Genomic DNA, 24,374 nt, shown 5'->3' on the forward strand with positions numbered 1-24,374 from the left:
ACCGGGAGCGCATCTGTGTGTCATTTTTCGATTTCTTTGGCTATTCAAAAACAGCAGATATACAAGCTATGAGCTTGTAGATCTGCTATTTTTGAAAAGTTGTGCAAATATTAGATTTTTTTTGGCGGACATTTGTAACTCAAATCTTTGCTTCTGGGGGTTCCTGGAACTAAATATTTTACAAAATAAAATAATGTTCGCTTTAAAAATATATAATCCAAGATTTTGCCACGATTTTTCAAAAATAGCAGATATACAAAGTATATCTGCTATTTTTTAATAGCCAAAGAAATCTAAAAATGACACACAGATGCGTTCCCGGTCTTAATGGGTTAATAAAAAAAAGAGCAGAACTTTTGCACACGCGTAGATCTACAGGTGCATTGGCGAAGACATGGGCCGACTATTGTAGAACATGCTGCGTTCTCCACACGCAATTAGCAAATCTTTTTTAATTGGAAGCGAAGAAGACAGTGCGCAAGAATCCTTTGATCTACGACGGGCATAACTCGCACGTTAATTCAGAAGCCTCAAAGTCGCCGTGACAGGTACTGTACGCACAAATCCTGTCAAAACCCTGTGTACAATCAAAACTTTGATCTATTCATGCACGCTTGGTGGGAGAAAATGATAGTCTTTGGCTTAATGTTGCACATGTTCAATTATTAGTGAGTTTTGTGAGACGGAAGCGATTGAATTAGCTATTTGGAGTCTCACTCAAAACTAGGTTTTAATCTGATATCTCACACTGACAATGAACCGTCGACTGTGTAGTTTGTGTACCAAATTGTCACAAACAGTAACGTCAACTTGAAGTTTATTGTCACATCAGAGGTTTTCAGGTGTAATTTTCTGCACAAGCTTCCCACGAATTGCATTTACAAATAGAAAATCATACGAAAAGAAAAAAATAGCTAATAACAAAACAACATCAAATATGTAGCCTATACGGTGTGTACTCAGCATTTTTATTAACCCATTAAGACCTGAGGCAATTCTTAAAAATGTTTTCTACATTTTTTTAATTTTTTTTATAATATATAAGCAAAAATAAATAGCAGATCTACAAGCTCATAGCGCGGCACTCGGTGCCGCGCTATGAGCTTGTATATCTGCTATTTTTGAATAGCCCAAAGAAATCTAAAGCGACATAGATGCGTTCCAGGTCTTAATGGGTTCAAATAAGGCAGAGTACCTCCGTCTCAGCAAGTAAGAGACTCACTTACTGTACTTACGGTGGCAGCAGATATCAAATATGTATAATAATAAGAGATAGTGTGGAGAGAAGTGAGAAGAGAATGCCCAAAAAAAGACGATGAAAGCGATGCATAAATAAAACTGTGGCAGTACCTGTGACCCTGTGGAGTAGCGACCAGGGGCCCGCGCTGCAGCACTCTTCCCAGAGCCTATGGAGCTCTCCACACTCTTGCCACTGCAGCAGTGCGTACGCAGGCATTTTCCATACTCCTTACGCACCTGTGCATGAATGCGCCGCGCGCACACACACACACACACACACACACACACACACACACACACACACACACACACACACACACACACACACACACACACACACACACACACACACACACACACACACACACACACACACACACACACACACACCAAAAGAACATAATACAATCTAAACTCATGGCATTCATCATATGGATCCTTTAAGAAGCACAATTAGAAACGAGACTAAGACAATTTGAGTGTCAGTCACAGACAGTAATAACGTCTATTCTTCAAAATGTAATAAAAGCATAATACTAAGCTAATATGGTAATATATGAATATAAAACATCACCACAATGATTTCACTCAGGGAAAATTGACCACCTGAACAAACGTCTTAACCACGTGAACCCTAGTGTCCCTATTCTGGGCAGTTGGTAAAAAAAAATAGCATATAGTGATGCATTTTGAGCTTGTAGATCGGCTGTTTTCAGTGAAGAGATATATGGTGTAGAGGAAAAAGGAGTGGTTAAATATTTGAACCCTTACCTTCTTTTGCAGGACACAGTGGAATATGAAGATGAACATGCCTTGCAGGGAGTTGAAGATGGTGAAGAGGTAGGCCATCACCACTGTGCTCTCATTGACATACATCAGGCCAAAGGCCCAGGTCAGACCCAGCAAGCACAGCAACGCAACGGCCCCGATCACCCACGACCTGAAATACAGTAAAACAACCGCTGTAAAAACTGCTCGCATTTGCATTGTTGTTTTTTTTATTCCCTTCCTGCACAAGGAAAAATCTATAGAGGAGATCATGGACTACATGTAGCTTTTTTTAAGACAGAATGAGCTGCAGTTTTGCGATCTCATTACAATGCAAAATGTCGCTGTGATGTATCATTAGGATAACCCCAATTCCTTTCCAGGATGTTTTTGTACATACATGACTTAAACATCATGCTACGGGGGGGCCCTTGGGCAGAATTTATCGTATTCCTTCACAAATAGCTTGGCTTCATCCGTGAAATATTATACTGTAAGTGCATTTTTACATATTTCCTATTCCCTTCACACTAAAATAGTATAACAGCAAAAAAAATTTCAAGAGCAAACCGATGTGTACGGTATGAGATGCAGTATTGGCGACTCAAAGGCCAGAACAAAACTGCAAACCCCCAGATAAGCTGAAAGACAAATAATTTGCTTGAACTGTAAAAGGAAATGCATTATTTCCAACACTCATAGCCCAGCAAGGGATTCAGCAGAAACATTTGGAAAAGCAGACATTAACGCTTAACATTTGTGCGTCTTTACTGAAGAATGGGAACACATGGGAGGATATGGTGAGAATATGGTGGAAAATAGTGGTGGAATATGTGGGAGAATAGTCAATCTACAAGTTCACAACGTGTTGCCACGAGACACGCTGTGAGCTTGTAGATCGGCTATTTTTGCCGATTGTTCGCCCCCCAGAATAAGGATGCTAGGGTTCAATTGGTTCATAATTATTTCCATCAGCCTAAAATGTATGCCATTTCCTGCCTATTATTCTGAAATTATATGGTGTTTGAAAAGGAATATTGCGTAGTGCACTTGGGAAATTATTTGCTCAGTATGACTGCATATAAAATTGAACATGACTACTGCCCCCTGATTCCTTAATATTAAGCTGTGAGAGTCTTTGCGGAGCCAGTTGGCAAACTTGAGGTTATTATTTCAAGCATACCTTTTGGACTGAGTTAAAGACAGAAATGTCCTCGAAGACAGGGATTTAATAAAAACATGCAATATTACATAACATACAAGACGACGTATGTCACGGCCAGGATTTGGCAGAACTTGTCAATGCATTTATCATCAGTAGACCCGACTGCTGTAATGGTGTCTTTACAGGTCTCCCTACAAAAATCGTTCAGACAGCTGCAGTTGCTTGCCGCTCCAGTCCTTACTAATACCAAGATCATATCATATCACACTAGTTCTCAGACTGTTACGCTAGCTTCCAGCCCGCAAGTTTCAGAATTGAATTTAAGATTTTACTGATGAATTTTAAAGCCTTGCAAGGCCAGGCTCCTAGTTACATTTTAGATATGCTGGTCCCATATGAGCCTGAGTGCAGCCTGAGATGTTCATAGGACTGTCTTGGTTGTTCCTAAAACTCGTCTCATTACTCTGGGCGGCCGGGAGCCAAAGCTTTGGAACGCCCTTCCTGCAGACCTACAGTAGGGTTAGTAAAGGTATCGTCTTCTTTTAAATCACTTCTGAGAACATAATTTCATGGCAAGGCGTTTTTATAATAGTGTTTATTTATTTTAGCTTCTTATAGTCTCTCTTTTGTCTGTGCTTATCGCCTCTTATGCCTTTTGTTTATGCCTAAGTACTTAATCTCTTTGTTTGAACTTTTATCATTTGTATCTCTTTCATGTTATGTTGCTGTAATTTGTATCTGTGCTTTTTTTTTCATTTAGTTTTCAAAAAGTGATATACAAATAAATATTATTATTATTATACATCTTTTTTATTTGTATAAGTGCAGACTTGGGACAGCAACCACGCCTGCACATCTTGTTTTGCAATTAAAGGTTTAGTCTACAGTATATAGCCCAGCCTAGCTGGGTCTCCTGCTTGCTACTGTATGTGTTTAAATCAAAGTCCTTTGTAACTTTGCACTGTAGAGCCAGCTCTCTCTCTCTCTCTGCTGGTGAGGTGTACAGCCCTGAGCCCAGGACAGCACACAGACAACAAACACCTACTGGCAATCAGTTAACCATGGTAGAGCTCCCCTGAGTCACTCCCACCATTTCCACCCTCAACCGTGCCCAAATAATACACCTCTACCACAGTCACCCTGACAAGCAACCAACCAACCAACCAATGGCCTTGAACCGTGGCCTTCCTTCTGGACTATGGGACCGCAAAAATGTCAAAAATTACAATAAACAGCTTAAACTGTTAAACTCAGCTTAAGCTTATTTTTTATTATTATTACTGTTATCATTATTGTAGTTGTTGTTGCTGCTGTTGTTGCTGTTGTTGTTAAATACTACTATTGGCTTATAAAGCACTGAATTGTTTAGGGGCAAAAATATATATCTGAACTTCTGCTGTGTTATGAACCGTCCAGACCTCTCAAGTCATCTGGGAGGTCAGCTTTGTGTTCGCAGAGAAGCAGCTTTGTGTTCAGTTTGTATGCACCACATATCTGGAACAAACTCCCAGAAAACTTCTGCTTGGATTTAAAAGAACAGAGAGTTGTGCTCTCTGTTCATTTAAATCCAAACTGAAGACTTTTCTGACGCTTTTCATTAATTTCTTGCAATGCATTGTAACAGTTATTCTTGTATTGTACCCGTCTTATTCTATTTTAGACTTTTTTTTTTAAACTTCTAATAAATATTCAAATTAGATTTAAAATGTCCTTTTATCGAGTGTTTCTTTTGCACTTTGTCTTAATGCTTTTAATGTTTTCTGTAAAGCACTTTGGAACTTCCTTGTTGAAATGTGTTGCTCATATAAACTTGCCTTGCCTAGAGTATGCTGTGAAGAAGACACAGCCGTCATTTAAAGCTAATCTAGTGTGTCACATCCGTTGTCAACTGCAGTATGTACAGTATATCTAAGGTATGATATGGGATTGCTGTGCTGTACGGCACACTAATGTAGCCTTCAACATGACGGATTGCTCTACAATACGTCATGTTAATGACGCAGAGGGGCTTGCAAGATGGATTTGGGGTCCTTGATTGGCTCTTATGGAGGTCTCAATGAAACATGACATTATGAGGAAAAAAAGAAAAGCCTGTCTGTTCTAGTCTTACTTGATTGCAGGTTCGTAGTCCTGGTAGCTGAGAAATAAAAAATAGTAAATAAATACTAAATAAAAACAAACAAAGGCCAAAAGGTTAAATCAAATAAAAAATGACATGAAATGTACTGATCTATTGGGTATAATAAACTATAACAAATACAAAGGGAAGTAAAATCAATCCACAAATCAGGGTTAGAGGGGTTATTTTAGTGGGGAGAAAGCTGTGTTCACTGGATTAAAGACAACATCTGCATCCAAGCGTAAAAAGCCACACCCCCCTCTGTTCGCTCTATCTCCCTCCCTCCCTCCCTCCCTCGCACACACACACACAAACACACAAACACACACACACAGCTTCTGGGAGGAGATTCTGTTGCCGTAAGCGCGTCGCAGGTGTAGCATAATTATCTGAGTTCACAGAAGTATCTTGCTCCCCTCATAAATACTGGCAGACCTTAGCATTTTAGCCGTTATAAATGGGCCAGGTGTGCGACAAAATAAATGATTTATGAAATTACCGGGGCAACCATTAAACATAATTTTCCCAGGGCTGTCTTAATGACCTGGCAGCAGAGGTACTTCATCACGCAGACTGCCCCCCGAATGGACGTGGAAACACAAGCAGCGAGCGGGTAAAAAAAGAGAGAAGAACAAACTGTTGACCTCCAACTCGCAACGGTTATTGCTACGAGGGACGGTGGATGATAAGAGACGCCCAGTGGTGGACAAAGTACTCAACCCCAGTACTTGAGTCAAAGTATATATACTCCTGGACAAATATTACTCCACTACAAAGTGAAGGTTGCTCTCTGTCATATTTTGTACTTGAGTTAAAGTACTGGGGTACTTGCTTCAAAAGTACATGCTTTTAGAAATACATAAAGTATTCAAAAGTGCAAATTTCAAAGTACTGAAAATATCAAATATAGTGACGATACCAATACGTTGTGATCGCAAGTGGTTAATTCATAATGTACTTTTCCCCTTCCTAGTAATGTAGTGGGAGTCAAGAGTATGTGTCAAGAGTGAATCGAGTGTCATTAAGTATCCCAAAATACAAACACTCAAGTACAGTACAAACACTCAAAACACGTACTCGAGTACAGCACTCGAGTAAGTACACGTACTTTGTTACCGTCCACCACTGGAGACGCCCGAGGTCAAAGCAAAGTGCATCCGAGAGAGGACAGGATATGAAGTGGGTCTGCGCTCATATGGCCCGGCTTATCTTCCTCTGGAGATATATCGCAGATATCACCACAGGACGAGTTTGGAAGAGCCGTGGTTCCTGCCGTGCGCCTTGGCATTCACCCAACAGCATAACGACTCTCTTACTAGATGCACTCCTTGTACTGTGTGGTTCAGAGGCTCTGCGGAACGCCTGGATGCCATTAACACCCATCAATATTTATGTCTTTAAGATCTTTAGAGGCGATCTTTCTCCCCTCCTGGCTTCACCTGCTCCAGAGCGTTTTAGATCAGGTTTTATTCATCAGCAGCTATAAAGTCCACTTATGAATTCTTCATTTAAAAAGGTAGGGTAAGTGGTATTTTTGGGGTTAAAACTAAAGGTTTTTGGTGGAAGAGTTTAAGCTATATATTTGATAGTAATGTGTTTGTTTAATAACAGGGGTTTACCCGCCTTTCCAGCTCTTTAGTAAACAGAAAAAAAACCATTAATCAGCTTCAATTTTATAGTGTTCCAGTTTCAATTATGTCTGCTCATTTCTTTGTGTCGTCACTTCCAAATTCACTTGTTTATTCTGTATCCTGTATGAGTTCTCTCTCCTGATTGGATACAATTTGTATCCCAACCTAAAAATTTGTTTTCTGTTGGAGAGACAGGGAGACCCCCGTTACTGAACAAGCACTCTATATCAGAATATAGAGCTATTTAACACTTATTTTAACAAACAAAAAAACATTGCCGTAAAGCAATTTAGTCCTAGACTGTTCAGTCGCCAAATTTGGGCACGGTTTCAGCCCGAACAGAGCCCCACTGACGTCCTTTATAAAATGTATTATTTCAAAAAGTATAACACATGATTATGTTGCAATAGTGGAGGTACTTCTGACGTCTACTTGCAGTGTGCATGAGAAATGTGGTGCTGATAAGACCGGGTAGTTTGCTCACAACGCACCGTGAATGAAGCGACGCATTGGGACCTTGTAGGTCGACTATTTTCAAATACAGACGCACACAGAGAGAGAGACGCACATACCGTCATACGTGACCCTCTCAGATAGATCAAGGGTACACTCCTGCAGGGCTGTGCCGTTAAAAATATAAGAAATCTTAAGAAAATGCTGAATGCCTCTGTGGGTATGCCACTTGAACTGTCATTCTCAATGGCATCCCTGCTGAGTAAAAGGCACTTAAATGCATGCAGTGGATCAAAGGTTATGAGGTGCCGTGTTGTGTGCTGATCATCAAGCAGAAAATGTCAAAAAAGGAAGGGATTCTGCCGAGAAACATTTTTCAAACGTTGGTGTCAAATTGCTGCCAATTTCCTTTGAAATAACCCAATTAGGGGTTGAGAGATGCATTTGAATGGCAAGAGTCATTCAAGTATGAGATTGCAATTGGTCAATTAAGCCTCCGTAAAGTCTTCATGAAGGCATTTTTGCTGCCTATTTTCAGAGAGGAAGAAATATGCATATATGCAATCAGCTCAGTTGTGTTAATTCATTAAAACCTGTGTAACCACTTAAACCACTATTTTATACTTTGGCTATTTTTGATTTTTTTTTTAAATTTGTGCAATCTTTGAATATAAATGATTTACTAAAATCTTTGCTTCTGGGGGTCCCTGGAAGAAAATATTTTGAGATGGGGGTCAGCGGCCAAATAAATATAATTTTGGGGGTCTTTGACATGAAAAAGTTTGAGAACCACTGATAATATATAGCAACATAAGTTTATCAGAAAACTGTCAGGATTTAGAAGACATTTTGCAGAATCGGAATCAAAGGTTGTGCGTTACAAGGCCGTGTTAACCTGAAAGTGTTCAATGAAGGCACTGATTTCACAAAGGTTTTGATGCTTGGGTAAAGGTACATTTCTATCCCTGATGCCATGCTACAGTACGGTTAGCGCACATTTCTCAGCATGCCTTTAGAATGGGGTCTACCAATCACCAGTGGTGGAAAAAGTTACTTTTTACTGTAACAAGTAAAAGTCCAGAATTCAAAATTGACATGAGTAAAGCTACAAAAGTATTGTTATCAAAATGTACTTAAAGTACCAAACGTAAAAGTACTAAAATATTTGAAAATAGCAGATCTACAAGCTCACGCGTTGTGAGCTTGTAGATCGGCTATTTTCAAATAGCCTAGGTATAAAATAGGGCTGAAGTGGTTAATGTATGTTATTATAATGTAATAATTTATATCTGAAAAGTAACTAGTAACTAAAGTTTTCAAATAATTGTAGTGGAATAGATGTACAATATTTGCCTCTGAGATGTAGTGGAGTAGAAGTAAAAGTATTACTCAAATACTCAAGTAAAGTACAAATACCTCAAAGTTGTACTTAAGTACAGTACTTAAGTAAATGTACTGAGTTACTTTACACCACTGCCAATCACATCACAATTCTTCTCAAAAGATGCTCGACCCGTCATGTCCCAGAATCTTGCCCTATAGACCGCCGAAGTCTGACGTCATTTACACATCCTTTGTTTGTCTACCTGGTTCGCAGTTTTCCACCCCCGTTCTGAATCCCATAGACGTATTGAATATCGCGTCAAATAATAACTGTGTTCCAAAAATAAACAAATGACCCCGGCGTGTTGACTCTTACGGATATGAAGCATCAACTGACGGTGAGAAAACGCTAATGTTACTTCCGCCGAATTAGTTACATTTTCGCCAGAAACAGACTGTATCAAATATAAGTGACTGACTATCATAAACGATAAAGAACCTCCTCCCTGACAATAACGCCGACACGCGGTGTTTATTTTTGGACCACAATTCTTATATGAGACGATTCTAAGATGACCCAATGTTATTCTCCATAGAGAAATTACTTCCGCAAACCTGGGGATGAACGAGTCACGTCAGGACTTCGGTGCTCTATACCCGCTGAAATCTTCAATTTGCACCAATTTCTACGGCACTGATCCGTGTGTCAAACATTATACTGTAGGCTAGCAGACTGTGTATGAGATTGAGGGGAAAGGGCAAAAACAACAACCACACATAAAACACAACATCTACCCTATTCTACATCTCCCGCTGAGAATAATCTTACCAGTGCCATTCGACAATAACACATCCATCATAATAACGGTAGCTAAAAAGAAAATGAAAAATGGGAAGATAACAATACATATAAACATAGCATGAAATAATAAAAAGGTTCAAATCAGTTCAAATGAAAAGAAGACACTACAAAAAAAGCTAGAAAGTGAAATAATGAGAGAGAGAGAGAGAGAGAGAGAGAGAGAGAGAGAGAGAGAGAGAGAGAGAGAGAGAGAGAGAGAGAGAGAGAGAGAGAGAGAGAGAGACAGACAGAGAGAGAGAGAGACAGAGAGCTGTAACATTCATATTAAAACAAAGTAGCGTGATGAAATCTGAACAGAAAACGTGACATCAAACACTAATGGGGAACACATAGATGAGAGAAGAGAGCACCTCATTAAGCTCAGTGGAATCATCTCACGTATACATTACGCGACTTTAAACTCGCCTTGAACCGCCCCACCATCAGCCACCATCACCATCAACTCAATTCCCTCTGACAAATATCTCCCATTTATAATTTGAAAATAGACAACAATATGCAGTTTATTTAATGTTGGATCATTTAGAATGAATGGTCAGATCATTACAGCTGCAGATATAAAATAGCATGGATAGAATGTGCCCTAAAGGGCGGTGTTCCCAGCACCTGCTTCGCTGGGTACCCAAGGATGCTTATCGCCATGGATACCATAACCAACACATCTTCATAACAAGCAAACACGTCACCGAGGCACAAGGACTGATAACTTCCTCTGCTGTGTGTGACACAGAAGCAGAGCGTTCTTATGACAGGAAATATCAATTCTAGATACTGTTCTATACCTACAATTTCAGAAAGGGTTTGATTTAAAAACAAAAACAAACAGAGGGGCGTAGATTTTCAAGCTTACAACGTGTTGTGAGCTTCTAACAGAGCTGTCAGAAATGCGCTTGCTAAAATCCTCGTATAGCCAACTGGTTGTGCAAAACGGCACGGTGGCACTACTGTGTGTGTGTGTGTGTGTGTGTGTGTGTGTGTGTGTGTGTGTGTGTGTGTGTGTGTGTGTGTGTGTGTGTGTGTGTGTGTGTGTGTGTGTGTGTGTGTGTGTGCGTGTGTATGTTTGAATGATGACTCCCGGCCGAGAATTCAGATGCCAGATGAATGAGCGCTGACAAAAACCACGCAGTGTGGCATTTTCCACCGAGGCTCCATAACGCAGAGGACTCACGGTGGAGAGGTCAGGTCTTTAGTACGGTGTGGGAGGCCACTGCGATAAATCATACAAGCCCCACGAGTCAATATTCTCACTGAAGAGCAACTAAAAGCAATACATCTGCAACAGCACAAAAAAACAAAGACACATGGTGATACCCAGAAGGATGCGTTCACAGTTCACACACGTTTGCATGCGCCCACACACATGCAAAACGCTCCTTTTCTGGATTCTGTACACAAAAAGCAACTTAACACTAAAACCAATGTTCAGACGCTCTGTGGTCTTTTCAATCAAAACATGGAAGACCACCATTGAAACAGGTAAACAGGGCCACCACACTCTTCTGGATTAAAGCGACATCACTCTCCTTTTTGACAGAGTGATACCCTGCTACAACAGGAAGATGCCCTTTAAGAAGCATCATTACTAAATGTAATTGAGTTTATGGTTACCATTAGGCAGTGGTGATAAATGGCAAGTGTTGACATTTGAATACAGCAGACATTACATTTCACCTCAAAGTGCACTTCGGTAGAGCACTTGGGTAAATAAACACATTGTGGGTCTTCAAACTCTCGGGCCTTAACCCATTCAAACCGGGAACGCATCCATGTCACTTTAGCTTACCTTAGCTATAAAAAAATAGCCGATATACAAGCCCTATGAGCTTGTAGATCTGCTATTTTTGAAACATTGTGAAAATGTGTGCACATTTATTTAAAGCAAAGTTTTTGAACTCAAATATTTGCTTCTGGAGTCCCTGGAACTAAATATATATTCAAAGATCTGCACACATTTTCACGATAAAAAAAAATAGCAGATCTACAAGCTCATAGCGCGGCAGCATCGAGTGCCGCGCTATGAGCTTGTATATCTGCTATTTTTGAATAGCCAAAGTATAAAATAATGTTCATAGCTAAAAATCTAAAATGACACATATGCGTTCCGGGATTTAAGGGGTTAAAAGGCTGACGACCTCTTATGTTGCACCGCATGTAGGCTAGTGTATGAGAGGATGTGATGAGATCACACTCTTGAACTCCCACTCGGGACGGCACACCCCCCGGGGTCATCAGAGACACGCGCCAAGTCAATCTGTTGGACGGTGCCCGAGTCATGCCCAGGATAGAGTAGCCAAACTTTAACAGAATTATGTTTGGCTTACTGAACCTCATAGAAGTGTATGCGCGGGATGGTGCGCACACGTTTAGTATCTCTGAATATAATACGATAAGAAATATCCTACATAATGATAACACCTATGTGTGCCTTAACAGCTGAAAGCTTTGGTTAGCCTTTAGCCCCAAAGTGATTGAGAATCGCTGTGCGGTTTTCATTTTTGTTGGTGTTGTTACTCTCTCCTGGCTTAGTCAGATGCACCATGTCACCATCTTAAATAATTGTTAATCAAAATGTATTTTTTAATTTAAGAAATAGATACAGGTACAGTTAGTATGACCCATTTTTTAAAACAATATAATTTAGCAATTAACACATTGCGTGCCAATCGCGTAGTTCTACGCAAACCTAAATAATTGCGCAGCGTGCCAGTCGCGTAGTTCTACGCGAAGTGGTCTTTTTTTCTTTCTTTTTTTTCTCGCAGTGACACATTTCATTGTAGGCCTCCCTCGTAGTGACACATTTCATTGTAGCACACCCGGATATGGAAATATCCGTATCCGGAGATTTTCGTTCACACCCGCCGCTGCTCTAAATCTTCCCCTAATCCGCCATTATCTCTGAGTTTTTTTCCTCCTCGCTGAACGCTGTTTAACATAAACTGTGACTACTGCAAAATGGAATGTCGCCGATTGAAACGGTCTTCTCTGGGCCACTCACACAGCTACCCTGTGTGTCTACAAACAGTTTAACGCGCGATCTTAAGGTATTTAGCGAGGTCTGTGGCGACGTGGAAAAAACAATAAAACAACAATAAATCGCTGGCACTGGTGAGTACATTATGATATTAAACTCTGGCGTGGAATGTGTTAACAGCATGACGGCTGAAGGCTAATCACAGTTTTTTTTGGTGTTTCTTTTGTTTTTTGTCGACAATATTTTTGTCAGGCAAGAAAAGGGCTGAATTTCTTGTTTTGGAACAAAACCATTTAGCTCTAAAAAAGTTCCTGCCATTATGTCCTTCTCTGATTGAACTCAGTCCAAGTAGGCCTACTGAACCTGGCTCTTTCCAGAGCAGTCTTTTTTTCCACCGCTGACAGCAGTCGGGAGCACCACTGCAGTGCTAACTGATCTGAGGACACACACGGGTCTACTAGACTAGCCATGTCGAGTGCAGTTATCTCAGTCTCCCCACCCACCACAATGTATAGTTTACTATTCAGGAAGAGATGTCACTGCTAGTTCACACAGCACACATCCTCTGGAAAGCTGGCTTCAGTGCACCAGCCAGAGTGCCAAATGAACTGATTCCTCATGTGGTTGTAAGTGAGAGAGAGAGAGAGAGTTAGAGAGTGTGTGTGTGTGTGTGTGTGTGTGTGTGTGTGTGTGTGTGTGTGTGTGTGTGCGTGTGTGTGTGTGTGTGTGTGTCTGTGTCTGTTTCAGCCAGAGCGCGAAAGACAGCTGCAAACGAGCTTGAGCGTGCACGGGAGTGTGCATCAACCTGTGCATGTGTGTGTGCAGCGCGATGCGTCGCGAACTTGTAGATCTGCTATGTTCAGTGTGCAACACCGCCACACAACACAAAGCTCAATTCAGGCTTAAGGCTGAGTGAATGTGTCACTGTACAAATAAGAACAGGGCAGACTGGGTCGTCATGGCAAGGGACGTCGCGATACAAAACAGCAGCAGCCTGCATCTCAGCCATAAAGTACACTAATGTGTCTAGAGTGCCTTAAAAGAAGGAGAGGCAGGCAGCGAAAGCATAGGAGAGTCTCTTATCCGAAGAGGCAACAAAACAACTCCACCTTTGTCTGCAGAATCATTCCAACGCTGGGTAAAGCTGGGGCTAAAGCACATGATGGCCAAAAATGCGGGTCCAGGGCTTAATACGAACAGCAGTAAAAAGCTTTTCATTTCAGTTGAAAGCCACAGTACTCGTCAACATGTATTGCTCTCCACTGACTTAATTGCGGTCTGAAAAGCACCGGTCGGGGGAGTAGCCGAGTCGTTTTACTCAAAATAGTTTCGAAGCGATGTTGCTTCATCCGATTTAGATTTCATTTCATTGTAATAAAATGTCATACTTGTCATTTTGAATTTTATACTACTTTCCCCCACTACAAAGTTAAACATCAGAGTTTTACAGACGAAACCAGAGGTCAATACGTGTTCCAGCCAGCCATATTTTTAAGAGGAATTGGAGGGTACACAGTAGCTAAACCACCAACAGCATTAACTTCCATAAGAGTTTAATGCACGGAGGATGAAATGTTCCACTTCCCCAAAGCTACAATATCGACGATGCAAATGACCTTTCCCCGAGGTTTATCGAAGTCCTTTGTATGTAACAACACTGGCTCTCATAAACGCCACAGCTAGTGGGCATCCTATCCAGTTTTATAATCTCCTTCATAATTTAACATCAGTCTGAAAGGCAGACCGGCACGCAAGTATGCGTGTACATGTACGCATGCACACATGCACACAAATATGAATATTCATCTGCACTATTCTGACACGGAGATAGCACCAGGTTAATTATGCCAGATTGTCTCCAGGCCTTTCCACGTTGCAGACGAGCGTGCTCTTCAGATAATAAAGACGGACGTCCTTGCAGAATAGCTGTCCTGTCTTAACCCAGGGGCTGACACAACCTCAACCTATCCAGGATCAACGGAGAGGTGTTTGCCCGCAGGGCTCAGGTTTCGGGAGCGCCTTGAGCAAGATGTTCACAGGCTCGAGGGCTTTTAAGAAGCGTTCAAAGACTGACACAACAGTGGAACGAGTTCAAAAACACTCCGTTTTGGCCTGGCAAAGCGGAATAAAATGAAACTATCACACAAATCAGGGCCACTGGTATATAAAAAAAAAAAACGAAAAAGAAGGGAGAAATTGTCTGCACAAGGTGAAATTCTACACTGTGATTAATTGAACCAGCTGACCCTCGTCACTAGCTGCCTTGAAGCACTCTTTCCAACTGTAACCTGAAGCCACAGTGTAAACTACTCGGTTTCTAATGGGAGAACCTGACTGATGAGTGCTCTTACTTGATGTTGTCCAGGCAGCCGGAATCCGGTTTTAAAATAGCCGTGTGATGGAACATCTTGTAGAGAGCGATGCCCAGGAAGATTATGTTGAGCTGAGACACGGAAAGGGAGACAAAGGGGGAAGTGGAGAGACAGAGAAAAAGGAGAGATAGAGAGACAGAAAGGGGGGGAGAGAAGACACTTTTGAAACATCCCTTATTTAAATTGTATTCATTTTAAATCTCTAACAAAAAAATGCAGCCATCGTGGTTGGTTGAATGCCTCCACCAACCAGTCGCAGGTCTGTCCAGAACAGAATATTATGTAGGGAAAGAACTTAAAAGTAATTTAATGTAAGTTATTCACTCTATGGACATGAACGGTATAAAACAGTACTTTTTCATACCGTTTCAGTTTCCTTTTTGAAAGATGAATTTCTGTTGTGCAAAGAAATTTTTTTTTTGATGTTTGTGCAAATTTTGAAGAAAGGTTTTCCTGAGATATTCCGTTCATGAGGTTGGGACAGACGGATGGATGGATATGCATGCATACATATGTACGCAGAATCCTATAAAGATTCAGTGGTTGAACACAGGGGTCATCGCCATGCCGGCTTGTGGTGGACATTTTGGTTCCATTGGGTCCATTTGGTTCCATTGGTACACTCTCAGAGTTAAGAGGGTCCTTGCAAATACTGTAAAACATTTGAGAACCACTCATCCTTTTTTTTTTTTTTTCAAACCACTATCCTAGTGGACTCCTAATGTGCCATAGTGACGTAGTAAATCAGTGTCATATACATATTCTGACGAAAACCTAGAGACTGACATTTAGTAATTGGGTCTTACGATCAAAATTATAATGGTGTATAAAAAATTAAATCTAAAATTTGCCATGGACGAGACCAAGTCTTTGCCACGGACACATTTGTCCGTGTACGGACATATTGATGACCCCTGGTTGAACAGTACTTCAGATTAAACTGAAGATACTGAGGCAAGAAAGCAGCATGAGACAGCCTTTCCCATCGTACCATATTAACACATATTTCTCATCACGTTCTCAGTCAACCACAGGGAATAATTGGCTCTACTGTACATGTCATTGTCTATTCAACTTCAGCCACACGCGACCATTTTCCCATTAATCTTAATCCGTTTTCCTTATTAGATTTTGTGTATGTTTACATTATTTCTTCAAAGTCCTAAAAGACGTTACCGAACTTTAATAATTGAGTCAGCGTTGGCTAAACCTCACAGCACTATTAAGATCCCTCTTCCAGATACTATTTAATTTGAAAATGCAGCTACTTTTTCCAGGTGCGTAATCCTGCTCAATGGCTCGTTCAGCTTGTAAAACAGTGAGGCAGTAATCTTAAAAAAAAAAAAAGATAATAAAATAAAATGATAATAATTCACAAGGCTGCATTACAGCAGTATGCTTTGCAAGTCTCTCAGTGTTTTGAGTGGGCGCTTTTCTTCGTCTTTTCAACATGAATGCAGTGAATGGAAGACCTTATTGATCCCGTGAGGGAAATTCAGTTTAAGCTTCACCCAGCTGATGGGTGCTCAGATGGTCATGCTGAGCACATGGGTGTGGGGGATGCTTATGTTTATGTAGTGACATAGCATCACTACATGTCACTATAATGACATGTACTGTAGTGATAATTTTAGTTTATTCTCTAGTGGAAAAGTGTTTGAAAGGTGACGCGTTTTTGCGTGTGCGTGTGTGTGTGTGTGTGTGTGTGTGTGTGTGTGTGTGTGTGAGTGAGCGAGTGAGAGTGAGAGTGAGAGAGAGATAGAGAGATTATGTGGCTCAATCTGTGGCTCAATACCTTCAAAGTTGAGGCAAATTAGCACAACATCCTCTGACAGAGTTTGAGATTGGCTGTGTGAGAGTTTAACTATTGAACAAAATGTTAAGAGATTGCAGCATTGCTAGCATTCTAGAAACAATAGCACATTACATTATTATGATTGTGTATGCTGGAGGTGTAATAAATGATTTGTATGTATACCAGAGGCAGACAGAAAACCAGTATTTGAAGAAAAAAACAAAAGAAAGAAAATGACCCTATGTGAAAATAAATAAAGAATGTATTATTCCTGACTTATTAAACAATTTGTGTCTCCACATTGTGGTAATGTAATCAGACCCCTTTCAAGGGCTTAAACCTTGAAATGGTTTAAACCTACTACAAACTACTACAAACCACTTTTGGCCAATGGCAGCCATACATTTTGGCCAACATCTGTTCAATACATTGCAATACGTAAAACCAGTGCTCTCATGTTTCACTGGTGGGATCATAGGATATATATTCTATTTTCCTCCCGTATTTCTCCCTCCAAGAATCAGTTTCCTCACAAAATAAGATTTAATTCATTATTCTTTTTTCTTTTTACTTATTACTGCAACATCACTAACCCTCCACCCAACTCCCAGCAGGAGAATAGGATCCCTACGCCAACCATTATTTGTTGGTGTAGATATTCTTGTTGAAGAATTTCAGAGAAAAAGAACTGAGTCACACTGAATGGAGGGAGGAGTGTATTGTGAGCGATTAGCCCAAACTGGAGCATGAAATAGCATTATGCATGTTTGTATTCAGAAACAACATCTAAGCTGGGCGCAGAAACTGTACACGAGGCAATGACTGTGTGTGTGTGTGTGTGTGTGTGTGTGTGTGTGTGTGTGTGTGCGCGTGTGCGTGTGCGTGTGCGTGTGTGTGTGTGTCAACCTCTTTACAGTCTACAGTACTCGTTTATGGGGGTTGGGAGCGGGGTTCTCCCGTTTCTATTTACTTGATTAATCTGTCAGATTTTAGTTGCTTATGATACTTTTATTAATGTTTTTTTGTATCCACTTTATTTTTCATGCTCTATGACTCACGCCGTGGCAAATTATAAGCACATCTATGGCATCGCCACAACGGCAATTTGTTGGCTTCAACGGATGAACACTAGATCTAATTTATATAAACATTGTATCCAAAGAGGTTCTCTTGCACGACTGCATTAATTCGCCGGAGGAAACGTGCTGCAAGATGGCTCCCCAAGTGATGTACTGTACTTGATTAGCCTAGAAAATCCCAGAACTATTTGTCAGCTGAGCATTTTTTTTGTTCAGGCAAGGACAGCCCTAGTTATATCTGCTGCTTAAGTGTACGCGTGTGTGTGTGTGTGTGTGTGTGTGTGTGTGTGTGTGTGTGTGTGTGTGTGTGTGTGTGTGTGTGTGTGTGTGTGTGTGTGTGTGTGTGCGTGTGCGTGTGTGTGTGAATGTGTATGCATGTGTGTTTGTGTGCATGTGTACACTTAAGCACGTACATATCTGCTGCTTAAGTGTACGTGTGTGTGTGTGTGTGTGTGTGTGTGTGTGTGTGTGTGTGTGTGTGTGTGTGTGTGTGTGTGTGTGTGTGTGTGTGTGTGTGTGTGCGCGTGCGTGCGTGCATGTCCTTCTTGCATATTGGGCTATATCCCTGGATGCTTCTGCAGAAGATACAAAACGACTCTGTCGGGGGTAAACCATGCATGTCCCAAAACTGTTACTTTTCACTTTCACAATTTTTTTTTTAAAATTCTCACAACGTGTCACATTGCCACGCGTTGTGAGTTAGTAGATCGGATATTTTAGCTATTTATTTTAGTGACACTGTAGTGGTGTTGATTTTGACGACTAAAACTATGACGAAAAATGTTCGTCGACTACCTTTTTTTCACTGACGAATACTAAATAAAAACGAAATAAAAACTAAGCTATGATGACTAAAACTAAGACTAAATATATTGACAATTTCGTCAACAAATAAAAACTAGACTAAAATGTCAGTGAGGGACTAGTGGAGAAGAGATAGAACTAAAAGACAAGTCTTTTTATGTTTGGTTGCGCTCGGGTGTTGCGCTCTGAAAATAGCAGATCTACAAGCTCACAACGCGTCGCAGCGCGACGCGTTGTGAGCTTGTAGATCGGCTATTTTCAGCATGCAACCAAGTGTACAATCAGCCATTACGACGCCATCAAGGCACTGCCAAAACACATTTTAGTCGACTAAATCAACTGTAGATTTAGTCGACTATAATCTTTGATATTTAGTCGACTAAAACTAGACTAAAACTAAAACATTTCAGATGACTAAAATATGACTAAAACTAAATGGAATTTTATTCAAAAGACTATGACTAAAACTAAATCAAAATGTGCTGTCAAAATCAACACTGCACTACTGTAGAATGACAAAGTAGGGCATTCATTTAGGAAAAATAAACATGAAAATGTTGAAATATGGAGATAGGAGGTTTATGCCCGACAACTAAAAGATGTAGTGATAGAGAGGGAGTCGGAATGGGGGCAAAATCTATCATAATTATTGCATTACTTATTACTTCAAGACCACCCCCTACCCCCACCACCACCCAAACCATCCAAGTCAGTGAGTGCAATGGCCAATGAAGTACAGTAAATTTTTTCACACTTCTCACCCATTTCTTCCCACGTCTCTGTACCCCACAGTGGCATAACGTGTATTCTCAACGGGGCAGGGAGGGGGGGAGGGGAGAGAGAGAGAGAGAGAGAGAGAGAGAGAGAGAGAGAGAGAGAGAGAGAGAGAGATTGTGAAGGGGAGCTAAAAAAGAAAAGAAAAAAATGAGAGATCTCTGTGGACCATTTAAGCGGCGACCCGCAGGCTAAGTAGGGTTAATGAGCAGAAGGGGGACATGCTTACCATAATTATCAAGGTTGCCGGTCCTATGAAACTCCAAATGAAGTAGGTGTCCAGGCGAAGCCAGCAACTGCAATTAGAAAGAGATGGGGGGAGAGAGAGAGAGAGGGAGAGAGAGAGAGAGAGAGAGAGAGAGGGGAAAAAGGGAGATTATCAAGGGAAAGTCATGGAGAGGATGACAGGCGACAGACGGACGGAGGGAGAGAGAGAGAGAGAGAGCGTTGAGGTTAGATTTGTATTGTCCTGCTCAGAGGATAAACATACATCAACTGTGAAGTTGGAGTGACACGTTGGAATGGGTACTTCAAATCACACCACGGCCCCATGAGGGGCGGGGAGAACTATGACCATCACTGAGAATTTTGAGGGCGAGATTCCAAGGGGGATTTTCAGCTTTCAGTGTCAATGACGGAAACGGCACTTTCTTTGCCGTAACATGCATAGACTGCACTGGGAGCAGTGGTGTAAAGTAACTATGTACATTTACTTAAGTACTGTACTTAAGTACAATTTTGAGGTATTTGTACTTTACTTGAGTATTTCCAATTTCCAATACTTTTACTTCTGCTCCACTATATCTCAGATGCAAATATTGTACTTTTACTCCACTACAATTATTTGACAACTTTAGTTACAAGTTACTTGTAGATTTGGATTATTATTACAAAACATACATGGACCACTTCAGTCCTATATACATTTCGGCCATTTGAAAATAGCCGATCACAAGAACACAATTGTGAGCTTGTAGATCTGCTATTTTCAAAAGATTTGTATACATTTGAAAACTTGAAATAGGACATTCTGCCTCACGAGTACTCTTACTTTTGGTACTTTTAGTACATTTTGATGACAATACTTTTGTACTTTTACTCAAGTACATTTTGAATTCCGGACTTTTACTTGTAACAGAGTATTTCTATATTGCAGTATTGATACTTTTACTTAAGTAAAACATTTGAGTACTTTTTCCACCACTGTACTGGGAGGGTTGAGGGGGGGATGCAATGGGATGTAGTCAAAACTGCTACGGCTGTGCTAGAGCCTCTCAAGTCTGCTTAATAAGGGCTGAGGTCAATTATGTACCCAACTCGTTCAATTCACACGCCAAATTACCGTCATCGGTAATAATTTATGGACAAATCATTCAATTACTTCTCAGTCGCAATCCTGACTGCATCGCTACAATGGAACCGGACTGACCCTGACATGGGCATTAATGCACACGGGGGCAAGTACTCAACAAAGTGTCTCGTACAGCGTGTCCATGTTAACCGACGTAGGACTCTGTAGAACGCCAAACAATTATGTCAGTAATCAAATGACATGGCCTCACTCGACCTCCCACATCACCCCTTGATCTGTTCCAATGAAACTGCATAGTTCTGATAGCAGAAGAAATAGATTTTTATTTTGTATTTATCTTCTGTTGATAGTGACAGGGCAAGCACCTTTGAGATGACCAAGAGGGGAGGGGAAAAAAGATAAGGGCACTTGATTCATGCCCCGCGGCTGAATTATTCATCTTTTAATCTCCGGCGCAGCGACAGATAGACACTATCCAATTTTGTCCACCAGAAAGAATTACAGATCATACAGTACAGCCACATCATCGTCTAGGCTGATGGAGAGGTAGGATGGAACTGGCTGGGAGTGAATTAGCTTTCATGGCAATCTGAATTGTGTAGAGGAGCTCACCTCAATTGTGGCAAAACTGGGTGCTTCGCAAAGTGCTTTTTATGTTTATCCTTTAAAAATACTGTATTTTTAAAGGATCAATTGTGGCAATAACTGAAATAACTTCGCAAACAACAACCAAAAATGTATTATACAGTCTTTTTTATGTTTATCCTTTAAAAATACTGTATTTGAAAAGGAAAAAAATACTGTATATTTAGGGTAGGATGTAAACATCAACCGTAACAAGCATGTTACCAATATCATGCATCTGTATTATTATGGGTAGGCTACCAAGAGTGAGTGAGAAGATGGCAGCCAGGACAAGCTGGTCACTACTAGAGACACTGGAGAGCTCCCAGACATCAAGCTTGTACTATGGGAGTCAATATACGGGCACCGGTCACGGGGGCATCCCAGACCTACTGTACCAAAGTGGACGCACTAAAGAAAGATGTGGGGGCTGAAAGTAATGGTGAGCTAGCCGTATGTATAGAGGATCGAGATGACTGGAGGGCGTGAAAATCTGACATACAGTAATAATTCCCAATGTGTCGACAACACACCAGCAGCCTCAAAACATGTCGAAACAAATTCCAAGAAGTTTTCACGATAAAGTTCCACGTTAAGAAAAACTGTATTTGAAAATAAAATGTGGCATTCAAATTCAAAATGCTTTTTCAGATATATGTTTGGCAACTAAACATTCAGAAACATTTGAAAACGGAAATGTTTTTCTTGCTGTAATACTTTCTCTCCAACAGATGCATCTCGAACCCAGTTTACAAAATACACAACACAGTGCAATGCATGACAACGCGGTCACACTGATAGCAGACACAGCAAAACAAAGATTGGCCTGGTCCACGCTTGTACATATGTTTCTGTTGTCGACATTTCTTTTGAAGCAAGAAATGATATGAGAGACTACAGCAAACATCAACTGTTCCTTTGGTGCTCCCCCTTCACTGGTATCAAGGAGATAACAGGAGGCAGCACACACACAAACTAAACACATGGAGAACAGAGGTACATATACTGTACGAATATACTGTATACCCGCACAAAAATGGCACTCGAGTGGATAGTCAAAAGGCTCTTTGAGTCATTGTTATAAATGAAGCTTGAGAGCTGTATTGTTTCTCTCTACCAGATCACAGGGAGATTTACAAGACTGGCTTTACAAGACAGGGGGGTTCGGCATGTGGACTATATGTCACTAGCACATAAGACTATAAGTCTATGCCGTTCCAGTGCTGTACTGTACCTCACGTACTTCATCTTTATGCACCTTACAGTATGTCTTAACCACATACCTGCTACTTTTCTAATGCAATATGTATACATGTAGACGACATGTCTCTGATTTATCTTTTGACCTGTTTTCTCTCCTTTGTGTTTTCTCTCCTTACTCTCTTAATGCACAAAGACAGCTTTTTTTTTTTTTATTTGAGAGGGATATAGCAGTTCTGATGACGGCGGTATAACTTGGTATATAATGTGAACAACCGGCAGAAAAGGAAAATGTGAAGTGCGTGGGGTCAAGCGGGTTAAGACCATTATTGCTTCTTTAGTAAGTGTAGTGCTCTGTGCCTTCGAACAGCAATCTTCTGCCTTCAGAAGGCCCATAAGAGCTTGTTCACGTACTGTAGACACTTACAATTATTAACTCTACCGTCTTCCGAGCGTGTGTGTATTCCCCGTCTGCTTAATGAAACTGAAATAGCACCTTGCCCATCGACGAGCAAATAGCATCTCTGTTGATGCATCACAAGACACTTTGTCTGTCTCAGCGTGGTCAAACTGCATTATGTTATTACTTTTATTTAACCCATTAAGACGCATCCGTGTCATTTTTTGATTTGAGCTAAAAAGCATTATTTTACACTTTGGCTATTCAAAAATAGCAGATATACAAGCTCGTAGCTTGTAAATCGGCTAATCGAGAAAATGTGTGCAAATGAATATATTCATATTCTTTTAAAGCGAACATTTTTAACTAAAATCTTTGCTTCTGGGGGGTCCCTGGAACAAAATATTTTGAGATGGGGGTCCGCGGCCAAATACATATCATTTTGGTGGTCCTTGACATGAAAAAGTTTGAGCACCACTGATATAGAAACATACCTTTTTCAGAAAACTGTTAGGATTTAGAAGACATTAGTAAGAATCGGCCTCAGGTCTTAATGGGCTAAGACGGGAAATTAACTCAGTCAACGTTTTCATTCACAGTTATGTGCGCACGCACGCACGCACGCACGCACGCACGCACGCACGCACGCACGCACGCACGCACGCACGCACGCACGCACGCACGCACGCACGCACGCACGCACGCACGCAGTAGAACCTGTCTTGTTCTCCTGGCCACTGAGCCGATCCACTGGGAGTAATGGGCAAGTTAAGTGCCTTGCTCTATGGCATATTTAGGGTAAACCTCGATCCATCTCTTCCCCAGTTTTTTTTTACATGGGAATTTGAATGGCTGAGCATCGGCGGCTGAATGCCACAGAGAGCATTGCATTGCATTCTCCCCCCCCCCCCCCTTTCCCCATTTCATATGAAATCAGAAAATCACAACCATTAAATGATATATTACTTGTTTTAGAACTACACCTTGTAGAATTAATCTCACTTTAGAATGTGCAAAGGGAGACTTTCACATTGAAAGGGAAAGTGCAGTATATCTGTCAAGGCCACAGTCACATTTGATCACAACGTTCCTCTCTGCCCTTGAGGCTAGTTGCAGCACCCTTTTTTAAGCATTCAGGTCCATGGGTTTATCTTCAACCACATCATGTACAGCTTCACTCCTGATATTATAACCGATTATAATGTATAAAACAATACATCAGTTGGCTATACTCCGACTGAAACAAGCCATAATGTGTCTCTTTCCATGTGAGCCTGCAGATGCAAATAGCAGCACACACTGGTAGCCAAAGTGCCAATACTTTATTTTTGGATGCAGAGTAAAAAGAAACCAAAACGTTTTACTCTCTCCAGCGCTTTCTTATAAAGTATTAGAACTTTTGCTACCAGTGTGTGTGGCCAACATCTTGTCTCTTAAAGACTACTATTTAGACTATTCTGCCGTGGGCTGGCACCACTATTTA

General features: G+C 40.9%; 1 protein-coding gene across 1 annotated transcript in view; it reads right to left on the reverse strand.

The window, feature by feature from the left end:
- LOC308102213 (adhesion G protein-coupled receptor L3) overlaps positions 1-24,374 on the reverse strand; it is a gene marked incomplete at its 3' end in the record, with an annotated part of 320,985 nt that overhangs the window by 10,647 nt on the left and 285,964 nt on the right. Inside the window, exons 17-20 of the mRNA XM_080451813.1 lie at positions 19,585-19,651; positions 14,883-14,974; positions 2,011-2,179; positions 1,351-1,476 (exon numbers count right to left, since the gene is read on the reverse strand). Of these exons, the coding sequence (XP_080307939.1) occupies positions 1,351-1,476; positions 2,011-2,179; positions 14,883-14,974; positions 19,585-19,651 (454 nt within the window). The remainder of the gene's footprint in view (positions 1-1,350; positions 1,477-2,010; positions 2,180-14,882; positions 14,975-19,584; positions 19,652-24,374) is intronic.

Source organism: Gymnoscopelus braueri (assembly GCF_963280865.1).
Source record: "Gymnoscopelus braueri genome assembly, chromosome: 15".
NCBI lineage: Eukaryota > Metazoa > Chordata > Actinopteri > Myctophiformes > Myctophidae > Gymnoscopelus > Gymnoscopelus braueri.